Raw genomic sequence first — 25,792 nt, forward strand, 5'->3', positions numbered from 1 at the left:
TTTTCTCTATGTCTTTCTTAACCCTCAGTTACCATTTTCAAGTCAGTATGTTGGAAAGAAAATATTTTCTTTAACATGTCATCATGCAAAACAACTGCCATTAAACTTTACTTCTGATTAACTAAGTAATAAGTATTAATGTAAGACATTCACCTAAATTTGTTCTGCTTTGCATAATTCTTTGTATTCTTGTTGCAGAATTGTTTCTATTTTATTTGGCAACACATGTCATTTATATTAAAATGCACTCTGGATTGGCCAGAAGCCATCAGTCTGTATTGGCAGTTGTTATAAGAAAACAAAACCAATAAAAATGAACACTACTACTCTGATTATAGCAGAATTGTTAGATATGTAGTACCCTACAAGCACAGTTTTACATGGAAGTAAGTCTCTGGTCTCATAACAAAAATAACAATACAAAGTGTCTCCTCTGAGTGAATGACTTGTTATAATGTTCTGAATAGTCTCAAGTCTCTTTTTCACTTTCTCTTAAGTTGCAAACTATATTTCTCTATTTTTTAGAACACTATGATATGAATTTCGAAGTCTAACTTAATTTTGACCTAACTCCTACATTATTGTTTATTGTCTATAAGTTGCTTTGCATATTGTTTGTAATAAACTGTAGAATAACTTATTTATATACAATCTCCTATACATGCTTTGATCAGAGACATATATAATATTCATTGATTTGTTCGAGTCTATTTCAGAATATGTCAATTTAAAAATATTTTTAATCCTCCTTTAAATAATGCTCACTTTTGGCTATAATATTTGGATTTACATCATATTTTCAACTAACTGAACTTCCAACATATATGATACCAGTCTTTCATTTTTGCTTTTCAATAAATCATGACAAAACCAACAGGGAATGAGTTTGTTATCAATCAAGATATATAATCTGCTCTCAAAAATATATTGCTAGCTACATTCTAAGCATAAAATTGCATAAAAATTATAGAAGTATTTTACTTTTAAAAAGTAGAACACTACATTCTTATAGGAAGAAACAAATAGAATTAGCTATAATATATGGACTTTCATCTTAGATTAGGCCCAATCCAAAAGGGATACATATTATGTACCTTTAAAGAGCAAGTATGTGTAAAAATTATTGGCAAAAAATAAAGGAATGTTCAGAATTTAATGTTACACACTTTATAGAATAAATAGATAAAAGCAGCTATGTTTTATGAATATTACCATCAAATTGAGACTGAGTTAGGTTTCAAAATATAAGGAAAATGAGATTCCTTTGCCTATCATTACTATGATGACAATTATGAATTGATCTATAATGAATATTAATTAAATGAATATTAAGTAATGACATTGATGAAACATTTATTGAGCACTGACAATGGGCTTTGTCCCCATTTTTTAGGAAAAAAGAAAATTACATAGGCACAAACCCATGGTATATAATTCTTCTTAAAGGGTATCAAGAAAATAGATAATCTCTGTTGCTGTGGTTAAAAGTAAAAGGGGTAAAAGAAAAAGAAAGGTGAAACATCCAAAATATTAAATAAAAGCCAAAGCTCAGTGCAGCAAGACACTTTCTTAGACAACTGTTCATACTTCTATACCAGTCTCTACACTTCTGTGAGCTCTATAACTAGGATAGAAATACGGTTACAGAGAATTCAAAGTCGTAATTTCAGAATCACAAAGATTTAAACATCTCCCTCCCTTTTTTTAATTGGCTGGTGTCCAGTACTGTGATTGTCATTATTAACTGGTGCAAGTTAGAGTTAAGTGAGAGAGGGGAAGGAAAAAGCCCATAATACTTAGGACTGTGAGGAAAAACATACACATACTTCCACTCCCTCACAGACCTCCTGACATAGCCGAGGAGTAATGACTTGTTTAAACACATGCTCTAAGGCAAGTTTTAACATACTCTATGCTATTTAAGACTTAATCACCATACTACAACGCATAATTTAGTAGAATTCTTATAACTGTGGAAGACTAACCTCTCCTCAGAAGAAGAGGAGAAGTTAATATAGACATATGGTTCTCTGAGGGTGTTATACGTAGAGATATGTAGATTGCTGCTTCAGCAAGAACACAACTTAGCCAATTTTTCAGTCACAGGGAAGAGGAAAGACTGAATTGGAACCATTTGAACCCAATCTAAGAATATATTTAGAATTTATGTTTTTCTATCATTTTGGTTGCCTTTAAGTTAAAGCTTTCATATTTATATTGTTACTATTATTAGAAGTTAATTTAAGGTAATATAGAATATGGTGCCAAGAAAATATTTCAGGAAGAATAGACAATTGGTCCAAAGAGTACATGATGTTCAACATACTGTTTTATAATATCTCCCTTCCTGCCAATGAATATTATTTTTCCATATTCAGGACATTTTTTTTTGTTTAAAGAAAAGAAAAATAATCATCCTATAGTTTGTTTTTAAATGTTTAAATGATTAATGTGCTATTAATACGCTATTCTAAATGATTAATATGCTATTCTAAAATATTCCAATTGTTATGACCATGATTTGGACATTTGTTTAGCATACAGAAAGAACTAAAAACAATTATAAAACCTAACTCATTTGTAGTACAAGACAGTACGATATGAAGGAAAAAAAATGATACATTGCTATGTTTATTATAGTATACCAAGACAAGTTACTCTTAATAAAGATGTTCGCCAATGTGTTATTTTAGACTGGAAAAAATATATAGATTTAACCGCTATTCTAACAAAGTTAAAAGGTCTTTGCTTGATGAGATATGAAGCCATTAATAATAATGCATATGCAAATATATACATAAATGTTTGAAATATCAGTGGAACTTTAAAATAGAAGTCATTGATATCTTAAGTATAATTACAAATGTCAAAAAATATACATGAAATATATAGGAAATTTTTAATAGTGGTCTACTTATATATTAATAGTCTCAGATAACTATTGAAAATGTTTAATTTTTTTCTAATGTAATGTTTTTATACACTTAGGTAACATTTAAGTAATGCATACTTCTTTTGTAGTAGAAGGTTAAACATTACTCCTTTATCTCCAATATAAAGGTTAAAATGAGAGTAACATTTTACAATATTTACTGAGTGCATACTATACTCGGTTCTAAGCATTTTCCATGAATTAAAACATTTAATTTCATTTTATAAAAGGAAAACAATGTTAACAATTTCCCTCATGTCACAACACCCATGAACCAAAGTGGATTCACAATATACTAATAGCATTATCAAGCACACTGTTGAAAGATTTACTGCAATGTGGAAAAAAAATAAAAAAAACTGTTTCATATGTATCCCAAAGCTTAGAATTTTTAATTGTCTTCATTATTTAATCTTGATTATCTGGATGAGTATGCAGTATCATCTATTCAGATTTAACTATTCATGAGCAATGATGAGGTAATGACACGAAGCACATATTATTTATTTTTTTGATAGATGATTTGTGTCTGTGTTTTGTTGAAAACCTGTTTAGGAATTTTGAATTAGATTTTTGTTTCATATTACTGGTTTATATAAATTCTGTTCAGATTCTGGACATAGCCACTTATAACAATTCAGTAGTCATTTGCCTCAAGATCTAGAGTTCATCTCTTCAGTTCATCTTCCAACCCTAATGTCATTTCTAAAATTCTTCAGTGAGCTCTCTGAAACCTTCTCTCAAACAAATAACACTTATGAAAGAGGTTGCTCATTTTATCAACTGCAATGGCACTAGGTTTATATAAGAATTATTATTCCTTCAGCCCCAAAGTATAACCTCTTATCATTTGAGGCTATTGGAATTGAACAGTTCTTCCATCTACTCTACCTTTTTCATAACTGTCATAAAGCAACCATTTCAGCAAGACTCTAGTTATCCCAATTGCTTGTATGGACACAAAAATAAAATAAAATAAAATAAAATAAAATAAAATAAATAAAATAAAATAAAATAAAATAAAATAAATAAAATAAAATAAAATAAAATAAAATAAATAAAATAAAATAAAGCATACTAGAGTCCTGTGACACCCCAAATATAGTGAACCTCCTTTGCACACCAGGGGAGACCCCCACGCCCATGAATGTATTAAACTGGACTATACTCAGGAACTAATTTAGTCCGAAACCAAATCCAAATCTCTCACTTTGTACTCTCTTCTTTTGGTTACATCATGTTATTTACTCTGTGGATTTTCTTAATGTTTATAACACCATCTTGTAATAATACTTTCACATCTCCTATATTTACTGCTTTTGGTTTATTTTTAATCACACTGCTAACAGACATATCTTTCTAAAACACAAAACTGATATGGCATTTCATTTCTGACTGAATAAAGACTAACTCCATGACAAGACAGGCCAAATTTTTTCTATCTTAGACTTTACCAACTCTCCAAGCTTCAACTTAATTCCAAATTCCTAAGAAACATTTTAAGGTCTCACACTGCACTCTTGCTGCTGAGACTTTTCATATGGACCTCACTTTATATTTAAGAGCCAATTACCTACTTATTTTCAAGATTCAGTTTAGGCTACACTTTAAAAAAAAACTTTTCATTTATTTCTTTATTAACCTATTCCAACAGGAAGGATATATGTTATTGTTTACTGTAACATACTATGCAGTCTATTTAACTAACCTGATGAAAAGACTCTATAATTTTCAGGAAAGGAAAAAGATACTCTTATCTAAAATTCTAGCTCCAGTTTCTTTAATAAAAAATGATGAAAGGAAGAAAAAGAGGGAAGATGGTAACAGAGAGGAATCTAGCATTGCAAACACTTTGTATAAAACTAATGTTGATTACCAGTAATTATATTAAAATGATTAAAGATAAAACAGTATATAAAATTCAATGATTATGTAATATAAACTCATGTTCAAAGTAATCTTTATGCTATATTTGTATTTATCAACTTTACTAATATATATTGATGTAGAAAATGACTAAATAATTAGTTCCTGATTTAGAGAATAGGAACCTCCCTTTTAGATTATAATCACTTTATGCATAAATTAAGTTAAAGAGTTAAATATAATAAAAATAATTTTATAATGATCTGCTTCATTTCACTGCTCAAAAAACTACAACATACTACATACGGTATTTCAATTATTTTGTTGATAGTGGCACCATTAACTCAATGAACATCTTCCCCCATATTAAAGAATCACAATAAAACTACATTCCTAGAGACCCATTTTGTCTAAGAAAAAATATACACATATATTATACATATATGCATATATTATATCAATATATATATATATAAAGCTAATAAGACTACATCATAGTTTTAGAGAAGTTGACCAACTTTATAGTTTTTCAGTGACATTACTCTAAGAATCAAAAGGACTCTACTGAGCTATTTTATTGATTTTTGTGACATAACAAATTTATGGAATATCAAAATAATTCTAAAAATAACAGAAATGTCCATGATAGTGAAAGGAAATTCATGGCAAAAACACTAATAAAGTTATAGTTTAACACATAAATGTAAATATAACAACATATTATAGACAAATGTGGGTATAAATTTGCCTGTAAAACTCCTAAAGATAGAGGACTGAAGATCAACACAACAGTAAAAGACTCAAGGTCCAAAAGACAACCAACAATACAAACAAAATTGAGAGTTATTTCTATCAGAAAATTAAATGCCACAACACAACTTTTTTTCCAATTACAATTAGGGATTTTATATGATTTTTCTAATGTGTTTCAGGCCAAGTTAATGGCATAATGATGAACTCAAATTTAATTAAAGCTAATCTACAAGAAACTAAAAAACATAGGCAAAGTCTGTCTTCAGTTAGGAGTAAAGTACATAATAAAGAGTGGGTGGGTTCTATGCTCATTATATTTATTTCCAAATGAAGTTACTATAGTTGCTTCTTGCACTGTCCCTTTGAGATTAGACAGCAGAAATATCTGAATGATCTATAACAAGAATCAAGAATGCATAATGGATTCAAACAAAAGTCTAGAGATGTGCTCTGGAAATCAGTTGTGAAGAATTAGTGACCTTTTATAGAAATTGAGCTTTTTATGAAGAATCTGAAGAGAATGGATTCATTTTGGAGGTGGCATGCCATGAGATAAGACTTTCAAGAAATAATGGTGTTTTGGTGGAATGTATGGCATGGTAACAACACTGGATGGGGAGTTCTTACCTATATCTCCACATACAAATAACTATACCTCAATAATAAAATGTTATTTCAAAAATATTTTTTAAAATGTAAAACGTTATAAATAGTTCTCAGTTCTCAATGTGGCAGTAAGTGGATTGTGGATATATCACTTTGCTGAAAAAAAAAATCAAGGAAAGCATTATAAATAGCTACAGTCAGTAAAATAGAATTCTTGCATTAACATACATTTTAAGCTGTATAGTTCTTTGCTAATACTCTCAAATGTGCTAAATGTTAACTGAAACCGCAAAAAATGGTTATTACATATCATATGTGAAATAACTGGTTACATTTTAATTTTTATTTCAGAATAGTTAGTTTAAATCCATTTTTTATGGCAATAGGCACTATCAAGGCCAATTATCTGTGGAAATAATTCATAGTACATGCTTACCAAAGCATGTCACCAGTGCAGAAAAGATGCTTACCTTGCTAATCACCATAATAGGTAAGCATAGCAATTAAGTCACTAACTTAAATTTAATAACAAGTGTCAGAGAAGAATTAGAAAGCTGAGAAAGGTGGTAAAGAAACTTTAAGAATATAAAAATAGTACCTAGAATGGATATTCTAAAAGATCAGAAGGTGGATGAATAAACTGGTTTTGTCAGATGTCATTAAGATACTTCAAGCAAGAATTAGAGATGTGTATTGAGTTCATATTACTTATCTAAGAATCAGTAACTGATTACAGAGTAAATATCAAAGGGAAAAATTTCAATACAACTAGATATTTTAACTTCCTTATTTTACGTTTTCTGGAATGTGACAGAAAGAGCTGTCATTTTACAGTAATTAATTCTCAACCTCTCCTGCTCTTCTTAGAGAATATTAGTAAGATATTGTAATTTACATGAATTTACATATGCTTTTTTATTTTAAGAAGAAGATTGTTATTAAAGAATAAATAAAGGCAATATTATAATATTTGCAAGGACTGATGATCTTTGAACACAAAGTTGAAAATTTTATAGTGGCATATGCAGTGTGGAATCATCCCTGGGAAGTTAAGAGAGTTCACAAATGGAAAAGTCTCAGACTCCATCAGTCAGAGCATAGTCAGCAATTCTAGAGGCAGGGAAGTTGTATTAATTTGTTTAAAGTAGTAGTATTTAAATAGTTAATCATTTTAATATTTAGTGTATTTATTCCATGATAAGAAAGTTACCTTTAATTTCTGATTAGTAAGCAAGTGAAATTTTGAAATAAAGTGATTTAGGGAGATTTGTTACAATATACAAAAAAAACCCAAAGGTTTGCAAAACCAGATGTACTTAGAGAAATAGCAGGAGGTCAATTATCCTTAATTTCTATTATATAAGATGGTATATGAGGGATTTACTATGTTACAGAGTTTGGCATTCAAATAGGAATCACTAAAAGTATTTTTAAAATTAAAAATGTTGAATCAGCAAATAATTTATTTCATTTTTTAAAAGGAGTTCAGCAAACAAAATGGAGGGTGGGTGGAAAGGAGTATATTTAGTAAAAATACTACAACAATCCTGAGAACAATTTGTATTAATGACACAGTTAGAACTGGGTTGAAGAAAGGAAAACTGTTTGGAACAATTAGAATTAGCTGTCTAATGATTAATTTGATATTCAAGATGAGGCATCAACAATGATTATTAGGTCCTTATCTTGGAAAAATTGGGGCGATAAGACTTGTAGTCACTGAGATAAGACATTTAAGGAGATTTGGGGAAAGGGTGGGAATAATAAATTCATAGCACAAGTTCTAGAGTGAAAATTCCTAGGTTCCAATTTAGTACCGCCACTTCATAGACGTTGCTTAATTCTTCATAAATAAAACAAGGAAGTTTGTAGTACTTATATTATGGTGTTATTGTGAGGTTTAAATGAATTTATACACACTATTACCAATAAATGAAGCCTCTTCATGATCTCAGTGCTACACAGACTCACTCCTTTAATCCATTACCAAGAAACTTAGTTGCAACAATCTTTGACTCAAGTGCAAACTATACTTTTCCTAACATTCATTAAAGTGCCTTTCTCTTCATCTCCTTAATTCTTCAGATTAGATTTCACAAACAATGGTAATAGTCATGTTACCATCTAACTCTGGTTCTTTCTTTCATCCCATTTGGCAACAGTCCTGTGAAGGCTAGTTTATGCCTATTCTATTTCAAGAGGTAGAATGTAATAGGAGAAATAATAACTCTAAATTTATAGTTACTAACCAGTGACAGCTCATTACTCCCCACCAATGCAATTCCTTTAATCCACTGAACTGGGGTCATAAGAGTTGCAATAACTACATTAAATAGTTAATATGTATATCAGGCATGTAAAACAACACAAGACTTCCAGATTGTAACTATATAGGTAAACAATTAAGAAGAGGAGGAAGAATGAAATATAAGTTGATGTGATAATAAGATCTATGAAACAAACAAGATCCCACTGGGAAGACTGCTCAGAGGGGAAAGCTGAGATATGTGCAGGTAGAATAGGGATATTCCAGCAGGGGGCAGTGAAGGTCATAAAAGCCAGAAAACAAGAGAAAGTGTCCAAAGAAACAGAAATAGGACGAGGAAATTATGTTATCATAGAAACCATCGAAAGATAGACGCTCATGAAGGGCAAAGTAATCATTAGTGACAAATTCATAACTGTAGATTGTACCATGGAAATAGTAAAAGAGTAAATGCATGATTGAAATGTAGGAAGGTTTAAAATAAACCTTCAGAGTCAAAAGTACCTTAACATAGTAATGAAAGTGTTTGAAAGATTGTTAGAAGACAAAAATATTCATGTAACATATTATTACCCTCGACTCTCTGAAAGAAAAGGGATAGAATAAAAGAACCCATTACATGTTTGATTTTGGGTGACCTGAGGGTAACATAAATGGGCCAACAAAATAGTTCCCTGGTAAGATAATTGAGTTGGCTCCAAGCAAGTACTGGTTGGCAGGATGACTTGAAACATTCTTAGAGCTGAAATCTGGGATCAAGGTTGCACTGAAGCCATGGTATGGTGTAGTAACATACAACTGGAAAGGTATGAAACTATAATTCTGAATCACCTATAATGGTTGAAATGTACCAATATTACCTCAATAAAAATAATAAAAGCAAGAAACTATGTAAAACTTTTATAGTGCTATCTCTTTAAGACAATATCATTAAAAATTAAAAATAACACCAAAATGAATGTAAATATAAGCTGCACAACTCTCATTATTTTTAATTACTCTTACTTACTACAGGAGGTCTAATAAATCTTACATAAAGAAAGGAAATTTAAACTTATTTGCTATTCTCAGCAATACAGAGTTTTCTTTTGCTCTATATTTGAGTTTGAGAAAATGAAGATTTTTAAATAATTTTATGAAATAAAGGCATTTAAAATACAAGTATTTTACAGATAATTACAAAATGAATCATAAGTGGGTGCAAATTGAGTAATTTGATTAATTTCGAGGTTGACCTTTAGAAAAGTATTTGTCTAACATTTCTTAGTAGTTGTATTTTTATTATATCATACTAAAGCTCCAGCCGCCTAATTTTCATGTTGTTCTTAAAAACGAAAACTGCATTAAGGATATAAAATAGTTTGTTTTGTAGAATTACAATTTTACTTTCAAAACAAGTTTGAGTTTTAGGTGTAAAAATTTTATCGTTGATTATCTGCTTATCTTAAGGTTGACAATCTTTTCACAGTTATCTTATTCATTTTTTTCTTATGTAATTATTGAGTTATATAATCATTTTGCATGTAGTTAAATTTATTCTTCACTAATAAGAAATAGTACACCTAACAGCAGTGCACAGCATTGGGTCATCAAGCTATGGATCATCACTCAAGGTAGCCTCTGACCTAGGCGAGAGACACCAACACTGCAGATATATAATGTGCATCCCCAGCAAAAACTGCTCATCAGAATAACTTCATTATTCTGGGAAGCTGGATCTATAAAATATGTAAAATGTAGATGTGTTCTGCCTATACCATTTCTGGTAAGTACAGCATGACTAAGTGATAAAACCTGAGTCAGCGTCAGAGCATATCTTACTGAAAAGTTTATGGTGCCATGGAAGAAAGAGGAAATAAAGTAGCAAAGATACCTTCTTTGAAGTAAGGAGCTATTTTAAATTTATAACATTTTTTTCTTATCAATAGAAAATTAGTGGAAAAGCTGGAAACATTTAGTAGAACAGTGTACCTGTTAGCATAGACCCAAGTAATAGCATAATTATGAGAATGAAGGAAAAACTCACCAGTACCACTGGACAGATTGTTGTGGGTGGTAAAATATGGTCCTTCAGAGGTCCACAGTCACATTCAGGTTTTAGATGAGAAGCACATTTATTATGCAGCTAGGAAGGGAGAAAGAGGATACTATCAGATGCTGTGTGAAAACAGCAAGCACGGCTGATTGTATTTCAATGAGATACAGCAAATACATTAAAAGTACATTAAAAGAATTACAAGAGCAAATAAACATGATCATAAAAGGATTCACATTCCATTTGTCCTTATAGAGCTACTTTACATAAACCATTCCACAACTTCCGTGAACTAGCCTATGTTTTCTAATTCTCAGAAATGTTTATACAAAAAATGTGCATAGGTTTTGCACCAGAAAAGTCTGATTTTTTTTGACAAACATAAACAATGTCCAATACAGTCCTTCTTTTGCTTATCTATTAGCATAATCTTGAAATGACTCTGTGCTGTGGATGCCTTTTTTTTTTTTTTTTGACCCTCCTGTTTTCTCAAAGTCATTCCAAAGTGCACAGCTCAGTATGGGGCATAATTGATCCCATCATTAGTTTTAACTTCGTAATTCAATATGTAAATGTAACCAGAGGTTCATCTCAGTAGGAACAGGATATAAATATAAGATGATTATGATTATAAAAATATATCTCTATATTGTATTTATCAACTCTACATTAATTTAGTATTAAAGTATATGTTAATACTTTCCAACTTGTATGAACCCAAACTGAAATTTTTCTCAGTCTTTTATCAATCTTGGTCACAAGTCTAAATGATGGTGATAAACACAGTGTATTAAATATTGATGTTTTAAAATTGAGGTGTTAGTTTTTACTGGAACAACACAGATTTGATAAAATAGCTATTTAAAGGTATCTAGAGATTGCTATCTCCCTACTTTATATAAATTTAATAGGAAATATGAACACTATAGAAAATTATGCATGTTAGGGAAGAACACAATTTTAACATGTTTTGTTAGACTAAAAAAAGAACATCAGAGGGCCCTCCCTGGTGGCACAGCGGGTTAAAGCACAGCACTAAGAAGCTAAAGCCACTTCCACATGAGTTCGATTCCTGCCTGCCCTGGATGTGACCACATGGCGTGGCAGACCTCTCATGACCCGCCCGCTGCTCCCCTCAGCAGTGTACTTCGTCGATCTGCCTGTTCTGCTCCCCACTCTGTCTCTGTTGAAGCCTCTCGCCACCCCTGAGCCTCTGGCCTGTGCCCCAATACTGTATGCACAAATAAATAAATCTTAAAAAAAAAAAGAACATCAGAAATTTTTATATTAAAAGTCATCAAATTTTAGTCATATCTATATTAATTTCCATACTCAACTTACCTTTGGAAGCAATTAATTGGTAATCGAGCATAAGGATCTAATGAGGGTTGATTTACTATTGGTGACAGAACTCTCTTGAAAGGGGTTATCTATTGACCGTGAGTCTAAAACATCTGTCCTGTTAATTTTATGTCTTGTAGTTAAGGATATTTATATAATAATAAACCACTACTAGGTAATATTACATGAAATAAAAGTAACTGTGCCTAAAAGCATCCATAGCTTGCAGGTCTGTTTCTTGGTGGCATACGAACTTGTTTATAAGAAAAACTAGGTTTATCTTACTAGGCACATTTGGTCTTTGTCAAGAGGCATGAATTGTTGAAGATCACCAGATAAAGTCATGTGTACAGAGAACTAAATAAAAGAAAACCCTACTCTGATTAGAAAATAAAAATGCATACTATGCTGCAAATAAAATCAGTGATTGGCTTATTAACTTGTTGAACTCAATCAATTTTCTTAGGATAAATTACAGTCTTTGAATTTTGGGTTTAGAGGTAATTACACAAGTGTTGTGGGTTGAATTTGGTTCCCCTAAAGAAATGGTGATGTCCTAATTCCTAGAATCTGCATATGTGAACTCACTTGTAATAAGGTCTTTGCTGATGTACTTAGGTTCAGATGAAGTCACCCTGGATTAGATTGGGCCCTAAGAGAGAAACAGCAATGGGGGAAGAAAGCCACATGACAAGAGAGGCAGACATTCCATGACACAGCTACAAGTCAAGGAAATGTTAAGCCCTGCTGGTGAGCACCCGGAAAAGCAGTAAAGCGCTCCCCTACAGCCTTCAGGAAGCTTATGGTCTGTCAAAATTGATTTTGGATTCCTATGTTCCAGAGCAATGAGAGAATAAATATCTGTTATAGGTCATTCATTTTGTGTTATTTTGTTATGGAAGCCCTAGGAAATTAATTAATACACAGATCAGGATAAAACCTGAACCAAAATCAGAGACAAATTATGTCTCCTAAGTTCTCCTGTACCATGGTTGTTACAAAGAAAAACACTTTTTTTTTTTAAATTTTAGGGTGTGCACAACCTCTATAAACACTAGAATGCAGATTCTAACATCCCTTTAAAAGAGCAAGATCCATGATAAAAATCCTTCTTTGTAGCGTAGAAGGTCCTGAATTTTTGCTCTTGGCTGTGCTTTATAACAACATACATGTGACCCTAATGGACAATGGGGCAGCACACCCTGGTCTCTGCCAGCACTGAGCACAGAGGCCTCATCATGCCTCTGTCCCATGGGTTTCTGACAAACTGCAACTGCCATGATAGACTATGAACCACTCTATAAAGTTATTTGAGGGTTAGCAGAGGAAAGACAAGATGGCAAAAATGAAATGAACTGAAAGACAGCTTTTTGGCCTGTAGGCTTTCCTTGTCAAGAGAAAAGAAATTAGGTCTCTAGTACAATCATATAGTTTTGCGCTGCACAGTATGTGCTTGCGGAGCTGGGCACTATGCATATCGTAATCTGAGATTATAAAAGTTGGTACTAGTGATCAGTGCCATGAAATACTAGTCTTTGCAGAGCTAAAAGAAAAAAAAAAAAAATACCAGCATGGAGTTTTTCCTCTATGACTGGTAGCGCTAGGCAGCTGCAGCAGGGTCTCTAGGAAGCCCAGTAACCATATCATCATGAGTGAAAAGTACACAAAGAGCAAGAAAATGCCCCCACTCAAGAAGTGCCTAATAATTAATAATGTGCAGGAACCTGGAACCTCCTAAAAATACTTAAGATTCATCAATGACTTGACATTGCTCATAGCTAGAAGTGTCCAAGTCTAGGACGCTGTGTTCAAACTACTAATCATTCCACAAGCTATGAGCCAAGATGCATAGCAGATCTACCTTTCACCATGTTGCTTAGACATACTTGAGGCAAAATATAAAACATGAAAGTCAATGAGAAGAGTTTTGTCTAAAACATGCTCTGTTTTTTAAAAAGTACATTATCAATAAAACAGGAACTAGACAACAGAATCCCAGGCTATTAGTAATGCTCAGTTTCATGATCAGGTGAATGTGACCAAGCCTGCTCATTCATGCAAAATTCATTGAGTTTTACCCTTAGGTCTGTGTGCATTTCATGTTTAGATAAAAAGTTAAAAAACAAACAAAAAAGTGAATATCATCAGCAATAACAAGTGCTTAAACTTGTCACCACAATATTTTACAGACAAGAAAAAAATCATAAGAAAAAATTCAGTCCATCTGAGTGCCAATTAGATGTGGGAGACTGACAATTGTCATAAAACATAACCCAGATTCAAACATCAGCAAAAAAGTAAATAAAAATACCTCCACACAGAACAGAATAACCAAAAGTTAAATGAATCCTGCCTCTTCAGCAAAATAATTATAGGGGATTTGAAAAAAAAAAGGAATTGTTACCTTTCCAAATGTTTTTATTTTTGGTCACAGTTATCTTTTCATTTGTGGGTAATGTATAAAAATCCTCAGGTTAATATTTTATTGTATGTTTAGAGAAACCCATCATGTTTAGGGAATCAATTTGATGTCTAAGAAATATATATGAGCCAGATTTTCCTGGAAGTGAATTAAACACTTGGAAATAATTTCAGATATTATGGCAATATCCATTAGCACCTGTTTTAAGCCAGATCTATGTTTATTGTAGTAGAAAGCTGTCTTAAGTTAGGAAGAAAAAGAAAATATATGTGTGTGTGTATTTATAAGTTGGAGTAGAGGAAACAGTGGGGCATTGTACTGAAAATAAAAGTGGCCCATAAGTTAAAAGGAGAGGAAATAAAAATAAATTTTTATATGAACTTGGAGAAAAAATCACTCCTTTAAAGAATGGTTTAGGTTTAGATATCATTTTGTCTCTTACACTGTGCAATTCTAAGGCACGGCCTTAAATACTAGCATTTGCTAAAGCATAAGCCTATCAGAAAGACATGGGGAGCTTTACACATGACTGTTAGGAGCTTAACATTTTAATAAATAGAGTAGCCCTGTAAGATCCCAAAAGTGAATAATTCATAGCCATACATACGTTTTCTTTTGTCAAACTCTAATGAAACATATTACTTTCATATACTGTGAGTCTTGCTCAGCCAGAGACACCTTACTACAATCAGGACCACAGCAACATGTTTGAAACAGAATGTCAAAGAAATATACTTAGAACAGAAATGTACAGATAACAAAGAATGGATCTTATGAATGGAAGAATGTAAGACAGACCCAATGAGAACGGTTAGGCTGGCTGAAAGGCTAAACTCACTAGTAAGAGCCTCACTTTATATCTTCAAGATCATAAGATTGTATAATGTCAACAAGCCACCAGTACTGACTAATAAGCTAGGGTTAAAACGTGTCTTTAAGTATTGGTCTAAATTTACTGGTATATCTGATGCAGCTGGGCATTGAAGGATGATTTCTTAAACTAAAACATGTAGTCTATACATCTAAAACTGAATATTTAACAGTAAGGAATACTAAATAAATACTAAACTCAGCACTCCATAAGAGTGATCAAGAAAAACTGTGTGTATAGGATCAGAAGCTGGATCAAGCAGTGGTAGAACATGTAGACAATGCTAGCTGTGTTGGGGACAAAAGATGGGAATGCATTCCACAAAGACAGGTTTCATAGACTTTACCCCCACCACAGACCAAGACATCCAAGACACCAAGGACTACAAATTCGGTAATGTCATCTATCACCACTATAGGAGGATTGCTGGGAACTGAGGGTGGAGTTAAGCAGCCAGGTTCTGTGGGCTTAGGGTTTCTCTCTCTCTCTCTCCCTCTCTCTCTCTCTCTCTCTCTTTCTCCCCCCTTTGTTATTTCTTTGTTCATTTCTACTTTCTGTAAATAAACCCTTTATTAAGATTTTTGTGTGTGCCTGCAGTTGAGTCTCATTATATGTCCCTTTTAGGTGAGTGGGTGAGGACCCACAGTCAGGTCAACCCATTTCACATTGGGGTTGCCCTGTAACACATGTGGAACTGAAACCAATAGAAAGCACCGTAGTCTCTCCTTTTGATGTGGAATAAAAGTACAGGAACTAATTCAGAAAAAAAGAAAATATTAGTGTAAAGGAAGAGATGAAACTGAATTGGTGCTTGAGTTATAGTTACAATTTGAGGTGCATTCAAGGTAACAGAATAAGGAAAATAGCAGGTGGGGAGGAAGCATAGCCTTTCTAAGGGACTGTCAGGAGATCTGTATGGCTGGGTGCTTGAGGTAGGTATTATGTATAGTCATGTGCTTAGGCTCGGATCTGGCATATAAGGAACTGAAAGCCAGGTCTGGGTGGGAGGAGATAAGGGCTGCATTTATTATCACAGAACTATTATAGGTTGCTGAAGGTGGCATATGATAACAAATGAGTATTTTCAGATCATTTTGGAGGTGGTTTGCAGCCTGCATTACAGGAAAAATACCTTCTGTTAGGGAGATAAGCCAGGAGATTCTGACTCTAATCTAGTTAAGAGGTGCTAAGAGCTTGCACTTGGGCTGTGAATGGTGGAGACTAAAAACTCAAATCTGAGAGAGATATTTTAAGTTGGAAATTTCAAGGCTCAGTGATAGGTTGAATATATGAGATAAAGGTGAAAGATAAGAATAAATGAAATTGATTTCTAATTCTATTTCCAGTGACAACAAGCCTGATGGCACCATATCTATTCAAAGAAAAGAGTTGGAATAGTTGCACGTTGAGAATAGAAAAAAATCAACTTATTCTGTCATTTTGGGAGATACAGGGGCACATGTTTGGGAGGCTTTTCATGCAAACAGTCTTGTTCTGACTCAGCCTGGACATCTACAGATTATTCTAGGAGTGAGAGACATGGCATGAGTATATTCGTGGAGTGACCTCTGTAAACCAGGAGCTGGAATTTGTGGCCCCACGTGGTATTTAACCTAATTCTCACTATGATAATTCTCAGTTACTAAGCACTTACACATTTGAGGTCCTGACCTAAACACATCTATACAGACACTTCTACTCATTTAAGTCAAGTAACAATCCTGCAAAATAGCTGACATTAATTCCATTATTACAAATTAGGAAATTGGCCAAAACTTTTTACATACCTGGCCCAAGATCACACAACTATCAAGTGACAGAGTCCGCCTTAAGACTCTTTTCAGTCCAATTTATAAGATCAAGAGTATTTCTAAATGTAACATATAAATAGAAGTAATGGCATCTGGAAAGCCCTGAAATGTAGCCAAGTTTCATTCTCTCTGCAATCTATTCCCTATATAACTCTACTCAGACAGTCCTTCCTAAAGCTCAATATTGATGGTGCCATTCCCTCTCTCACTTTCAAAACTTCTGATGTCTCTTTTTATATTAATAGCACTTTCTAGAAAGCAAAAGGTCATAAGAAAGTAAATTCAGTTTGTTTAAAGATAATCAGTAGTGGTAGGTCAGTCAAGAGCAGATCAACTTTATACTAAACTCTTTCAACAATGGTTCAAGAATAAAGTATAGATGATACTACAAATATAAATGTTCTTCTCTAAAAGTTCAAAAAACTGAAGTAACTGAAGTTACTTTTTAAAGGCTGAATATTCTTTTGGAGGTAATTCTTTTTTTTTTAATTGTTCAAGTTTATCCATAAAACAAATCCACAGGTCTGCTGAACTCATGGTTACAACTAATCAGTCTGAAGTTGGTCAAAAGCTTCAGGACTTGGGAGAGCTAAATGAGAAGGGAAACCATTGTTGCTGGCTGCCTCTAAAGCTGGTCAGAGCTCCTGGCTAGCCTAAACAGAGTCCCAGAACTTAAGTTATTTGTGGTTATGTTGTGCCATCATGCTCAACAGACCCACATTCACGTGCATCTTCAGTGTAAGAGTAGGAAATTAGTAAAATGTGGTCAGAAATGATCTGAACGTGAAGTCCTTAGATTTCAAGACATATGGTTACTGGCAAAAAGCAGGAATAGACAGTAGTTTCCAGGGGTCTAGAATTTGCAGGGTGGTGTTGAGGTCATGCTGTTTTTGGATATAAACTTACAACTAGTAAATAAACTAACTGGTGATACATAATGCTGACAGGGATTAGTGACCACAGTATTGCATGATAAACTTCAAAGTTGCTCAGAGGCTACATCGTAACTGTTTTCAACACTAAAAATGAATAATGTGTATGTACCATAATAATGGGACTGATAGCTATTGCAATCACTTTGCAATATGTAAGTGTATGAAACCAATACAATATATGCCTCTAACATACACAGAGCTCTGAGTCATATCTCATCAATGGGAAAAGAAGTATAGTTTACTCAGAGGCACCGCCAGGTTTCTAATAAAAGGAAGGGTGGGATTTTTTCACAAGGCAAACACCAGGAGCACTGGTGCTTGCCAAATATAAATGTATTTTGGAGTCACGGATAAGAAGCACCATTAAAATTAGTGAAAGAAAATGAAAATATGAAAATTAGATATGAAATAAAGAAAAGGAATTTAAGATGCCTCAGCACCACACCACTAAGAGAGCACCAGCAATGGTAACTTTGAGGGGGGAGATACCCACAAAATAGGAAGGACAGATTTACTTCATGAAAATTAAATTTGGACAAGAGGAGAGGAGTCAAGTAAAGCAAATTCTAAAAGCTCTAAAAGCTTCTGATTTAGGAGGAGCAGTAGCAATACATATTTTTAGTGTTCAAACTGAGTATGCATTTAAAATACATTGATTTTTTTAAAGAAATAAAAAAGAAAATAATATACCTAAGATATTACATTTAAAATTTATAAAGTATACAAAATAGCTTGAAATACAAACAACTTCTGATATTCTCTAATTTCAGTATATTTTGAAGCTGTAATAAATGAAAGATATACTTTAGGAGGAATACAAGATAGTTTCCTACAATATCTGAAACAAAGTTCAGTATTTTTATAGATGCTTAGCCAAAAAACAACTGACAGTTTCAATGGATTTTTTAAATGAAATAGTTACAGTCTCAAAACTGAAAATGCAATTTGTTTGAGTAATTCATGTGTAATTTAAGCCATTGTTACATTTTATTCTAATAATCAAAAACTTCCAAAAAATAAAACTGAAACAAAACTTTCATAATTGAGGGAATTTCAAACATAAATATAATTTAACCAAATAATAGCTGAAAATGACTGAGGAAAGTGTGTTCATCTAAAAAAAAAAAAAACTTAATGATATTTTTGAAATGCAAGTCCCAGTTTGTTTTTCTAAATATTCTCTGTGCATATTTAAGAAACAATTTTAAATGGTGTGTGGGGGTTTGGGGGGGCATTACAGAGAAACTTCCTTGCTTTGCTGACTCAGTGCCCCCTAATGTTTTATTCCCACTAAAGCAAGAACTATCAGTCCTACAACAAGAGGACTCAAACACTAGCTGAAAGAAAGAACAAGTGGGAGAAATAACAAAGTCCTGTCAATATTTTTGTGCTATATGGTCAAAACTGTCTATTCTTGAAAAATGCATATTACAATTAATTTCCAGAAATTAGGAAACATCTGAAGCACCATCTGATAACTGCATTTCTTCCAGAAGTTACTAGAGGACTTTGCTAACACTGTAAACCATGTGGCCTTCTAACTGTACCCAGGAAAGACCAATCTAGTCACCTCTTTTAAATCATCAATACCATTAACGATTGGTATTTACATCCATAGTTCTTACCTCTCAACTTACAATTTAACTGATGGAGGAAGGCAGAATCATAATGTGAAAGGTAAAGTACTTAGTACTTAGTACTTTACTGTGTACTTGGAAACATCGCTATCTAGCCATGTGGCTAGAGCAATTTGATTGGCTTCTCTTAGCCGTAATAACTTTCCCATAATGTTTAGTCATTTCAACAACATTTCCTATATCCTTTTAAGCACAAAGATTCTGTGAATAAAATCACAATATGTAAAATAGAAAACTCTTCCAAATGAGGGCTATGTGATGGAGAAAGAGTTGAATCCTACTTAATTTCCATTCTCATTTCCTACCTCAAGCTGTGGTGTCTGAAAACTGTCCTGCCAACTTCCTGAGCTCCATAGTCCACATGTGGAGCCACATGATGGGGAGACTTGTCTTATGGCCACTAACTCAAAGATTACACATTCTGTGAGGACAAAGCTAACTTTGATCCTTATCTCAAAGGGAGCCAGATGAAATAAGAAGCCTTAATCCCAAATTCAGGATACCCTTCCAGGACAGGACTCTCAGAGAACATGGAATATGTCACCATGAGTGAGTCTGCAAGTCTGAATTCTATTCTTACTTACTGTAATCTGACACCATACACAATGCAGTCCTGTCAGGCCCTGGTAACATTTCACTGTTTTGTGGCACTTATCACACTTGGTCGGGCAGTTGCCTTCAACCCAGTAATGGTGCATGACCTAGAACAGAACAAGAACACTGTGGTAAGAAGAGGCTTCCAGAAATGGCACCCTCAGAAAGCAAGCGCACAACACACTTACATCAGTGTTCTTCTTGGACTTCACATAGGTCTTGATGCAAGAGGGCGGTGCTCTGGCCACACAGCGTTCATGGACTGTATACTTGCAAACTGAAAGGAAACAGGTACACAAATTCAGAGCTAACCCTGGCCCTGATGGCAATTTTATAGGGAAAGAATGACATTAACAGAACCTCATTTCATATCCACTGCTCTCTAATCAATTCAATCAGCCACATCAAGGAAAAGTCCAAGTCGACTGTTTTTACCATGGAATACAAAAGGCCAATTAGCACAGGAAATATTATGCATGTGAAAAACCACGACTCCTCTATCATGGCATAGCAGGAAATGCTTAATTAAATCAGACCTCACTCAAATTTTTCACAATAATTCCCAGATGACAAAAATATTAAAGACAAATTGATGACTACCAAATGGCTTGGTGTCATTTGCTAGAAGGAAGAGATCTATATTTTACAAAGTATAGGCATGAGAGCAGCTGGTTGGCATGGGAATAAAAGTCCCTGAGTCTATACTATTTTGTCTATTGATTTAACTAGACCTTAGATAGCTGATTGTCTATTTCCAGAGTGAACAAACTTCATCCCTGATGCTAGGCCTTTGCTAGAAGTTCACCCCACACTTGGCACTCATCATGGTACTGCTTGTTAAAAAGGGAGAAACTTTGCTAAGAAGCATATGAAACAAGTACACACACACACACAGCTTTACGTTTATGTGTACTTATGTACATAAATATTCAAGCATGTTTGTGTGTGGACAAATATGAAAAACAAAATGTGTGTAATCAAGATATCTTGATTATTAGCATGTTCAAGTTATTCTGTGGCTTAATTATAAATATAACTGCAAAGTGTATACAGATCTCTTTTAGTAAAACATCTCAAATAAAGAGTGCTAACTGCATAAATTAAGCAATGGCATAAAAAGTAAATAAGAACAACTAGATAAGCCTCCCAATAAAGCAAAAAACTAACAGGTGAACTTAGAAAAAAAGATCCACATAATATATAGTAAAATTCTTCCAAAATGTCCACATATGTGATTTGCTTTGGCAACACTGAGGAAGAAACATACTTTTTCTTATCTTCCATATCAATTATAATGTAAAAATACTACATTTGCCACATATTAAGTTTGTGAATGAAATGTTCACTGCCCTATTTATGACATGGCTCACATTATTTGGGAGATATCTTTTTAGATCTCATACACTCCCATCAAGAGAATTAACCATGAAAAATTACTTCCCCTAAACAATTAAACTCTAAAAAAAAAAAAAAAAAAAAAACCGCTTCCTTTCTCTGTGTTTTAGTGTCACAAACTTTTCAGATGCAACCATGGGAAAATACCCTCCACCGTGGCACATGGTTATCTCATGTGACTTTATTAAAACAATTAAACACTTAAAAATCACTTAAATATTGTACAAAAATAGGGCTTTAAATGTCAAATTACACAGCTGAGAGAAAGACAATTTCTAAGCCTATTGCCAAGAAGCTGCTCACTAAAAATAGTATCTTAAGGGCCCTCCCTGGTGGCGCAGCAGGTTAAAGCACTGCACTGAGAATCTAAAGCCACTTCCGCATGAGTTCGATTCCCGTCTGCCCCGGAGGTGACCACATGGTGACCACATGGCGTGGCAGACCTCTCCTGACCCGCCCACTGCTCCCCTCAGCAGTGTACTTCGTCAATCTGCCTGTTCTGTTCCCCACTCTGTCTCTGGTGAAGCCTCTCACCGCCCCTGCACCTCTGGCCTGCACCCCAGTTCTGTATGTACAAATAAATAAATCTTTAAAAAAAAATAAGTTTAAAAAAAATAGTATCTTAAAACTATATAGTTTATGGGGAATCAAAGTTAAGAAATTAGATTTAATGTAAATACACAAGAATGGGATGTTTCTAATCAATGTGACTATTTCAATAACTATAGTGGATAGAGAAATGGAAAAACTGCTGGATGGAGAGAACTTCATACTTTACTGAGCAGGACATATGTTCCCGTATATTAAAGAGGATACTGAGGAACGGAAAAGTTTATCAGGCATATATGTTGACTCAGGTACATTTTATAAATTTATTGATACAGTACAAGAAACTAGAAACTATTGGTGGGAAATACTCAGTTTGTAAAATACAATGAAAATTAAATGTACTGGGGAAAAAATAAATAATGGCCACAACTCATGAAGTAGTGATGCTTTGGGTCTATGAAGATTTTCTTTACAAAAACAATTAAAACAATAATCCCAAAGTTTAAGGTTGGTTTGTAGTCCTTGCGACTTCTTACTCTGAATGCAAAGAATATTCAACAAATTTAACTCTTTTTTAATAAACATGAAAGAACTGATTCATTAGAAGTCACTGGGAATAGGGCCCACACTGGTGGTGCAGCCAGTTAAAGCACAGCCCTGCAAGCAGCCACAGCCACTTTAGTGCCCGTTTGATCCTCGCTCAGGAGGTGACCCACATGGCGCAGAAGGCCTCTCCTGTCTCACCTACTACTCCCCTCAACAGTGTACTTTGCTAATTGGCCTATTCTGCTCCCCACTTTGTCTCTGGTGTATCCTCTCACCACAGCTGCACCTCTGGCCTGTACCCCAGTTCTGTATGCATCAATAAATAAATCTTTTTTTAAAAAGAAGTCAGGGCCCTCCCTGGCGGTGCAGCGGGTTAAAGCAGAGCACTAAGAAGCTAAAGCCACTTCAGCATGAGCTCAATCCTCACCCCAGAGGTGGGCAGAACTCTCCTGACCCGCCTGCTGCTCCCCTCAGCAGTGTACTTCTCAGTTGGCCTGTTCTGCTCCCCACTCTGTCTCTAGTGAATCCTCTCACTGCCCCTGCACCTCTGGCCTGTACCCCAGTTCTGTATGCATAAATAAATAAATCTTTTTTAAAAAAAAAAGTCATTGGGAATAAAGCGGCTAACATAGGAAAACAGAATAGGAACAGGGTATAAATGAGACACCAGTGAGTATTTTTATAACAGCTTCAGGAGAAAATAGGAACCATGTATAAATTAAATTTCACCGGCAAGAAAATGGTTAGTGAATTAGAACACATCTTTAGTTGTTTTCCAAGGGCAGAGTTTCCCTAAGTTGAAAACTGTTAAACTATAGTGAACTAAACATTCAGAAACATACATTCAAAAAGCTAAGTCAAAAGCGTATGTAGGGTTTGGGTGGTTTTTCAGATCCCCAGCTCTGAAAAGGGCTGGCTCACGAGATCAAGCTTTCCTCAGTAGGCGGTGAGGAGATCCGAGCAGAGCTGGTGTACTCACAGGAGCAGCACAGACCCTGCTTCCCCACACCGATCAGCATGTTCAGGCAGAGATTGCAGTAGGCAGGTTTGTTAAAGTGCTTGAGTCTCCACACATGCTGTCCATCATCCTTCACGTTCTGCACGGGAAGCAAGAAAAACAGATTTCACTTAATGAAATAAACAGTAGAATATGCAAGTGCCAATAAAATTTAGAACTGGACTGAAGCATTTGAAGACAATCTGTTATTTCATCCCTGACTTTCTCCAAGATCGCCACAGAGTCTAGAAAAACACATGTACTCTTGTGGAATGAGATCCTGCTAACAAATTTCAGATGCTATAGCAACCACAAATTCTTGTCTAATGTCAACAGTTCAACAGCATGTCCCAAACCATGATGACTTACCAGGAAAAAAGCACTCCCTAAAAACAGGGAAGAGTCTGCCTTGCATTTGAAAAGTTTTATCCTCAGCACAATTCCATTCTCAACTCAATGACAAAAGATAGAATTAATGTCCTTGAGAAGAAGAGCCTCAGAAAGTGAGAACTTAAAATGCGGAGACTGTTTTTTTTACATTCCTTATATGTTATAATGTATAGCAATATATTTTTGTATATCTCAAACAGCAAAGTTTAAAAGATAAACATTTACAAACTTAATTACATTAGCACTTTGAGTAATTTGAGTGATTCGAATCTTGTGGAAAGGTAGTAAAAATATTTGTAATGTATTTATTTATAATAATCACTAATTATTGGCCACAAGAACCTTGAATTCAAATGAATTCATACTTTAGCATAACAACTGTAGTTACATATTCTTCTAAGTAAAAATATAAGATCATAATAGCTACTGCTGATGTTTAATCACATCTGCATTGTTCAAGATTTAAGTGAAATAAAGCGATAGAATGCTTATGAATTGTGTAAATTCCTTACAAAAAATTTAAATCTATTAATTGAAATTATTGTATATCATTACTTTGTTACCATCATTTTTCCATTAGTATAGTTCTTGTACCTCAGAAATCAAGTTGTATCAAACTGAGTAATTCTGGATATAATATTATTGGTATTAAAATACAACATCATAATTTTTCCAATTAGACAAGCTGTCAAATTTCTTAGAATACTTTTACTGAGTGATTTTATTTTTAATCACACAGTAGGTGATCAAAAAATCTAATATTAATTCTGAATTAGTGAGACAATATAAATTTGTTCAGATCAATTTGTTTCTTTTCTTAATAAAGTATTAATTATAAAGCTTACCAACTACTTTTTCCCATTTTCAGTCAAGAGATAAACCACAAGATTTGTAGTAGCAGATTAAATCCATAGTAACTAACACTTACATTAGGACCAGAAATGTCAAATTTGCATCATAAAATGAAACACTAATGAAAATGCTTCCTAGGAGATAATAATCCATGGGTCTATTGAATTTCTGCACATTTTATTAGCTGAACTGTCTATTTTCCAGGTTATATTTTCAAAGATGTATGAAAACAAACATACTTGGACAAGAGAAATGTCTCCCTCCAGAGCAGAGGACAAGTTAATTTATGTCCAGAATAACACAAATATCTGTCTTCCAAGCAAAGATTAAGCAAGTTTGTTTACTGCACACTATAAAAGATTTAGCCTCTATAAGTCAGGGCTTCCAAGTTTTGATGTTGTTCACAGCAATTAGTTGGATCATCTCCACAAGACTTCACAGGCCAGGAAAACTGGTTGATGTGAAGCCTCTATTGGACTTGTTTGCAGTAAATCAGCTAGCCCTCTGTTTCTTACCCAGGCATCTCATGTCCTCTGCAGCATCCATGAAGCCGAGACAAACTTCCTTGTTAACTTTCAACGGGGCTAAATCTCAGCTCCATCATACTTTTGGACAATACTCAGATCCATTTGCTAAAAAATGCCTAAGAAGCTCTCACCAGAAGCAGTTATGCAGAAGGTATCATGGAGAGGGCTTCAGAAGGTTCAGGAGTTTCTGCTATCTTCCAAAACTTAATCAGTTTCATAGTGAGCTCTGACTCTGTTCCTGGTTTGCTTAAGTCCCAGGATTCATAGATTTTTAGTATCTTTATTATTGACTAGGTTGTTTTATAGATCTGCTTAATTGTATACTATTTTCCAAACTGTCTATATTTTGAAAATTCTATTCCTTTAAATAAGACATGAGATGAACAAATCTAAACAATGGCATTTGGTCATTTTTTTTTTAAACATTGATATCATTAACAAATTTAAAATATTTTTAAAACATTCAA

The 25,792-nt window shown here is 33.8% G+C and overlaps 1 protein-coding gene across 1 annotated transcript in view; it reads right to left on the minus strand.

The window, feature by feature from the left end:
• DGKB (diacylglycerol kinase, beta 90kDa) overlaps nucleotides 1–25,792 on the minus strand; it is a 554,412-nt gene that overhangs the window by 403,660 nt on the left and 124,960 nt on the right. The window contains exons 9-12 of the mRNA XM_004676734.1: nucleotides 23,539–23,656; nucleotides 20,258–20,346; nucleotides 20,060–20,176; nucleotides 10,450–10,548 (exon numbers count right to left, since the gene is read on the minus strand). Of these exons, the coding sequence (XP_004676791.1) occupies nucleotides 10,450–10,548; nucleotides 20,060–20,176; nucleotides 20,258–20,346; nucleotides 23,539–23,656 (423 nt within the window). The remainder of the gene's footprint in view (nucleotides 1–10,449; nucleotides 10,549–20,059; nucleotides 20,177–20,257; nucleotides 20,347–23,538; nucleotides 23,657–25,792) is intronic.

Source organism: Condylura cristata, unplaced genomic scaffold, assembly GCF_000260355.1.
Source record: "Condylura cristata isolate star-nosed mole 26May11 unplaced genomic scaffold, ConCri1.0 scaffold00005, whole genome shotgun sequence".
In the NCBI taxonomy this organism is placed as follows: Eukaryota; Metazoa; Chordata; class Mammalia; order Eulipotyphla; family Talpidae; genus Condylura; species Condylura cristata.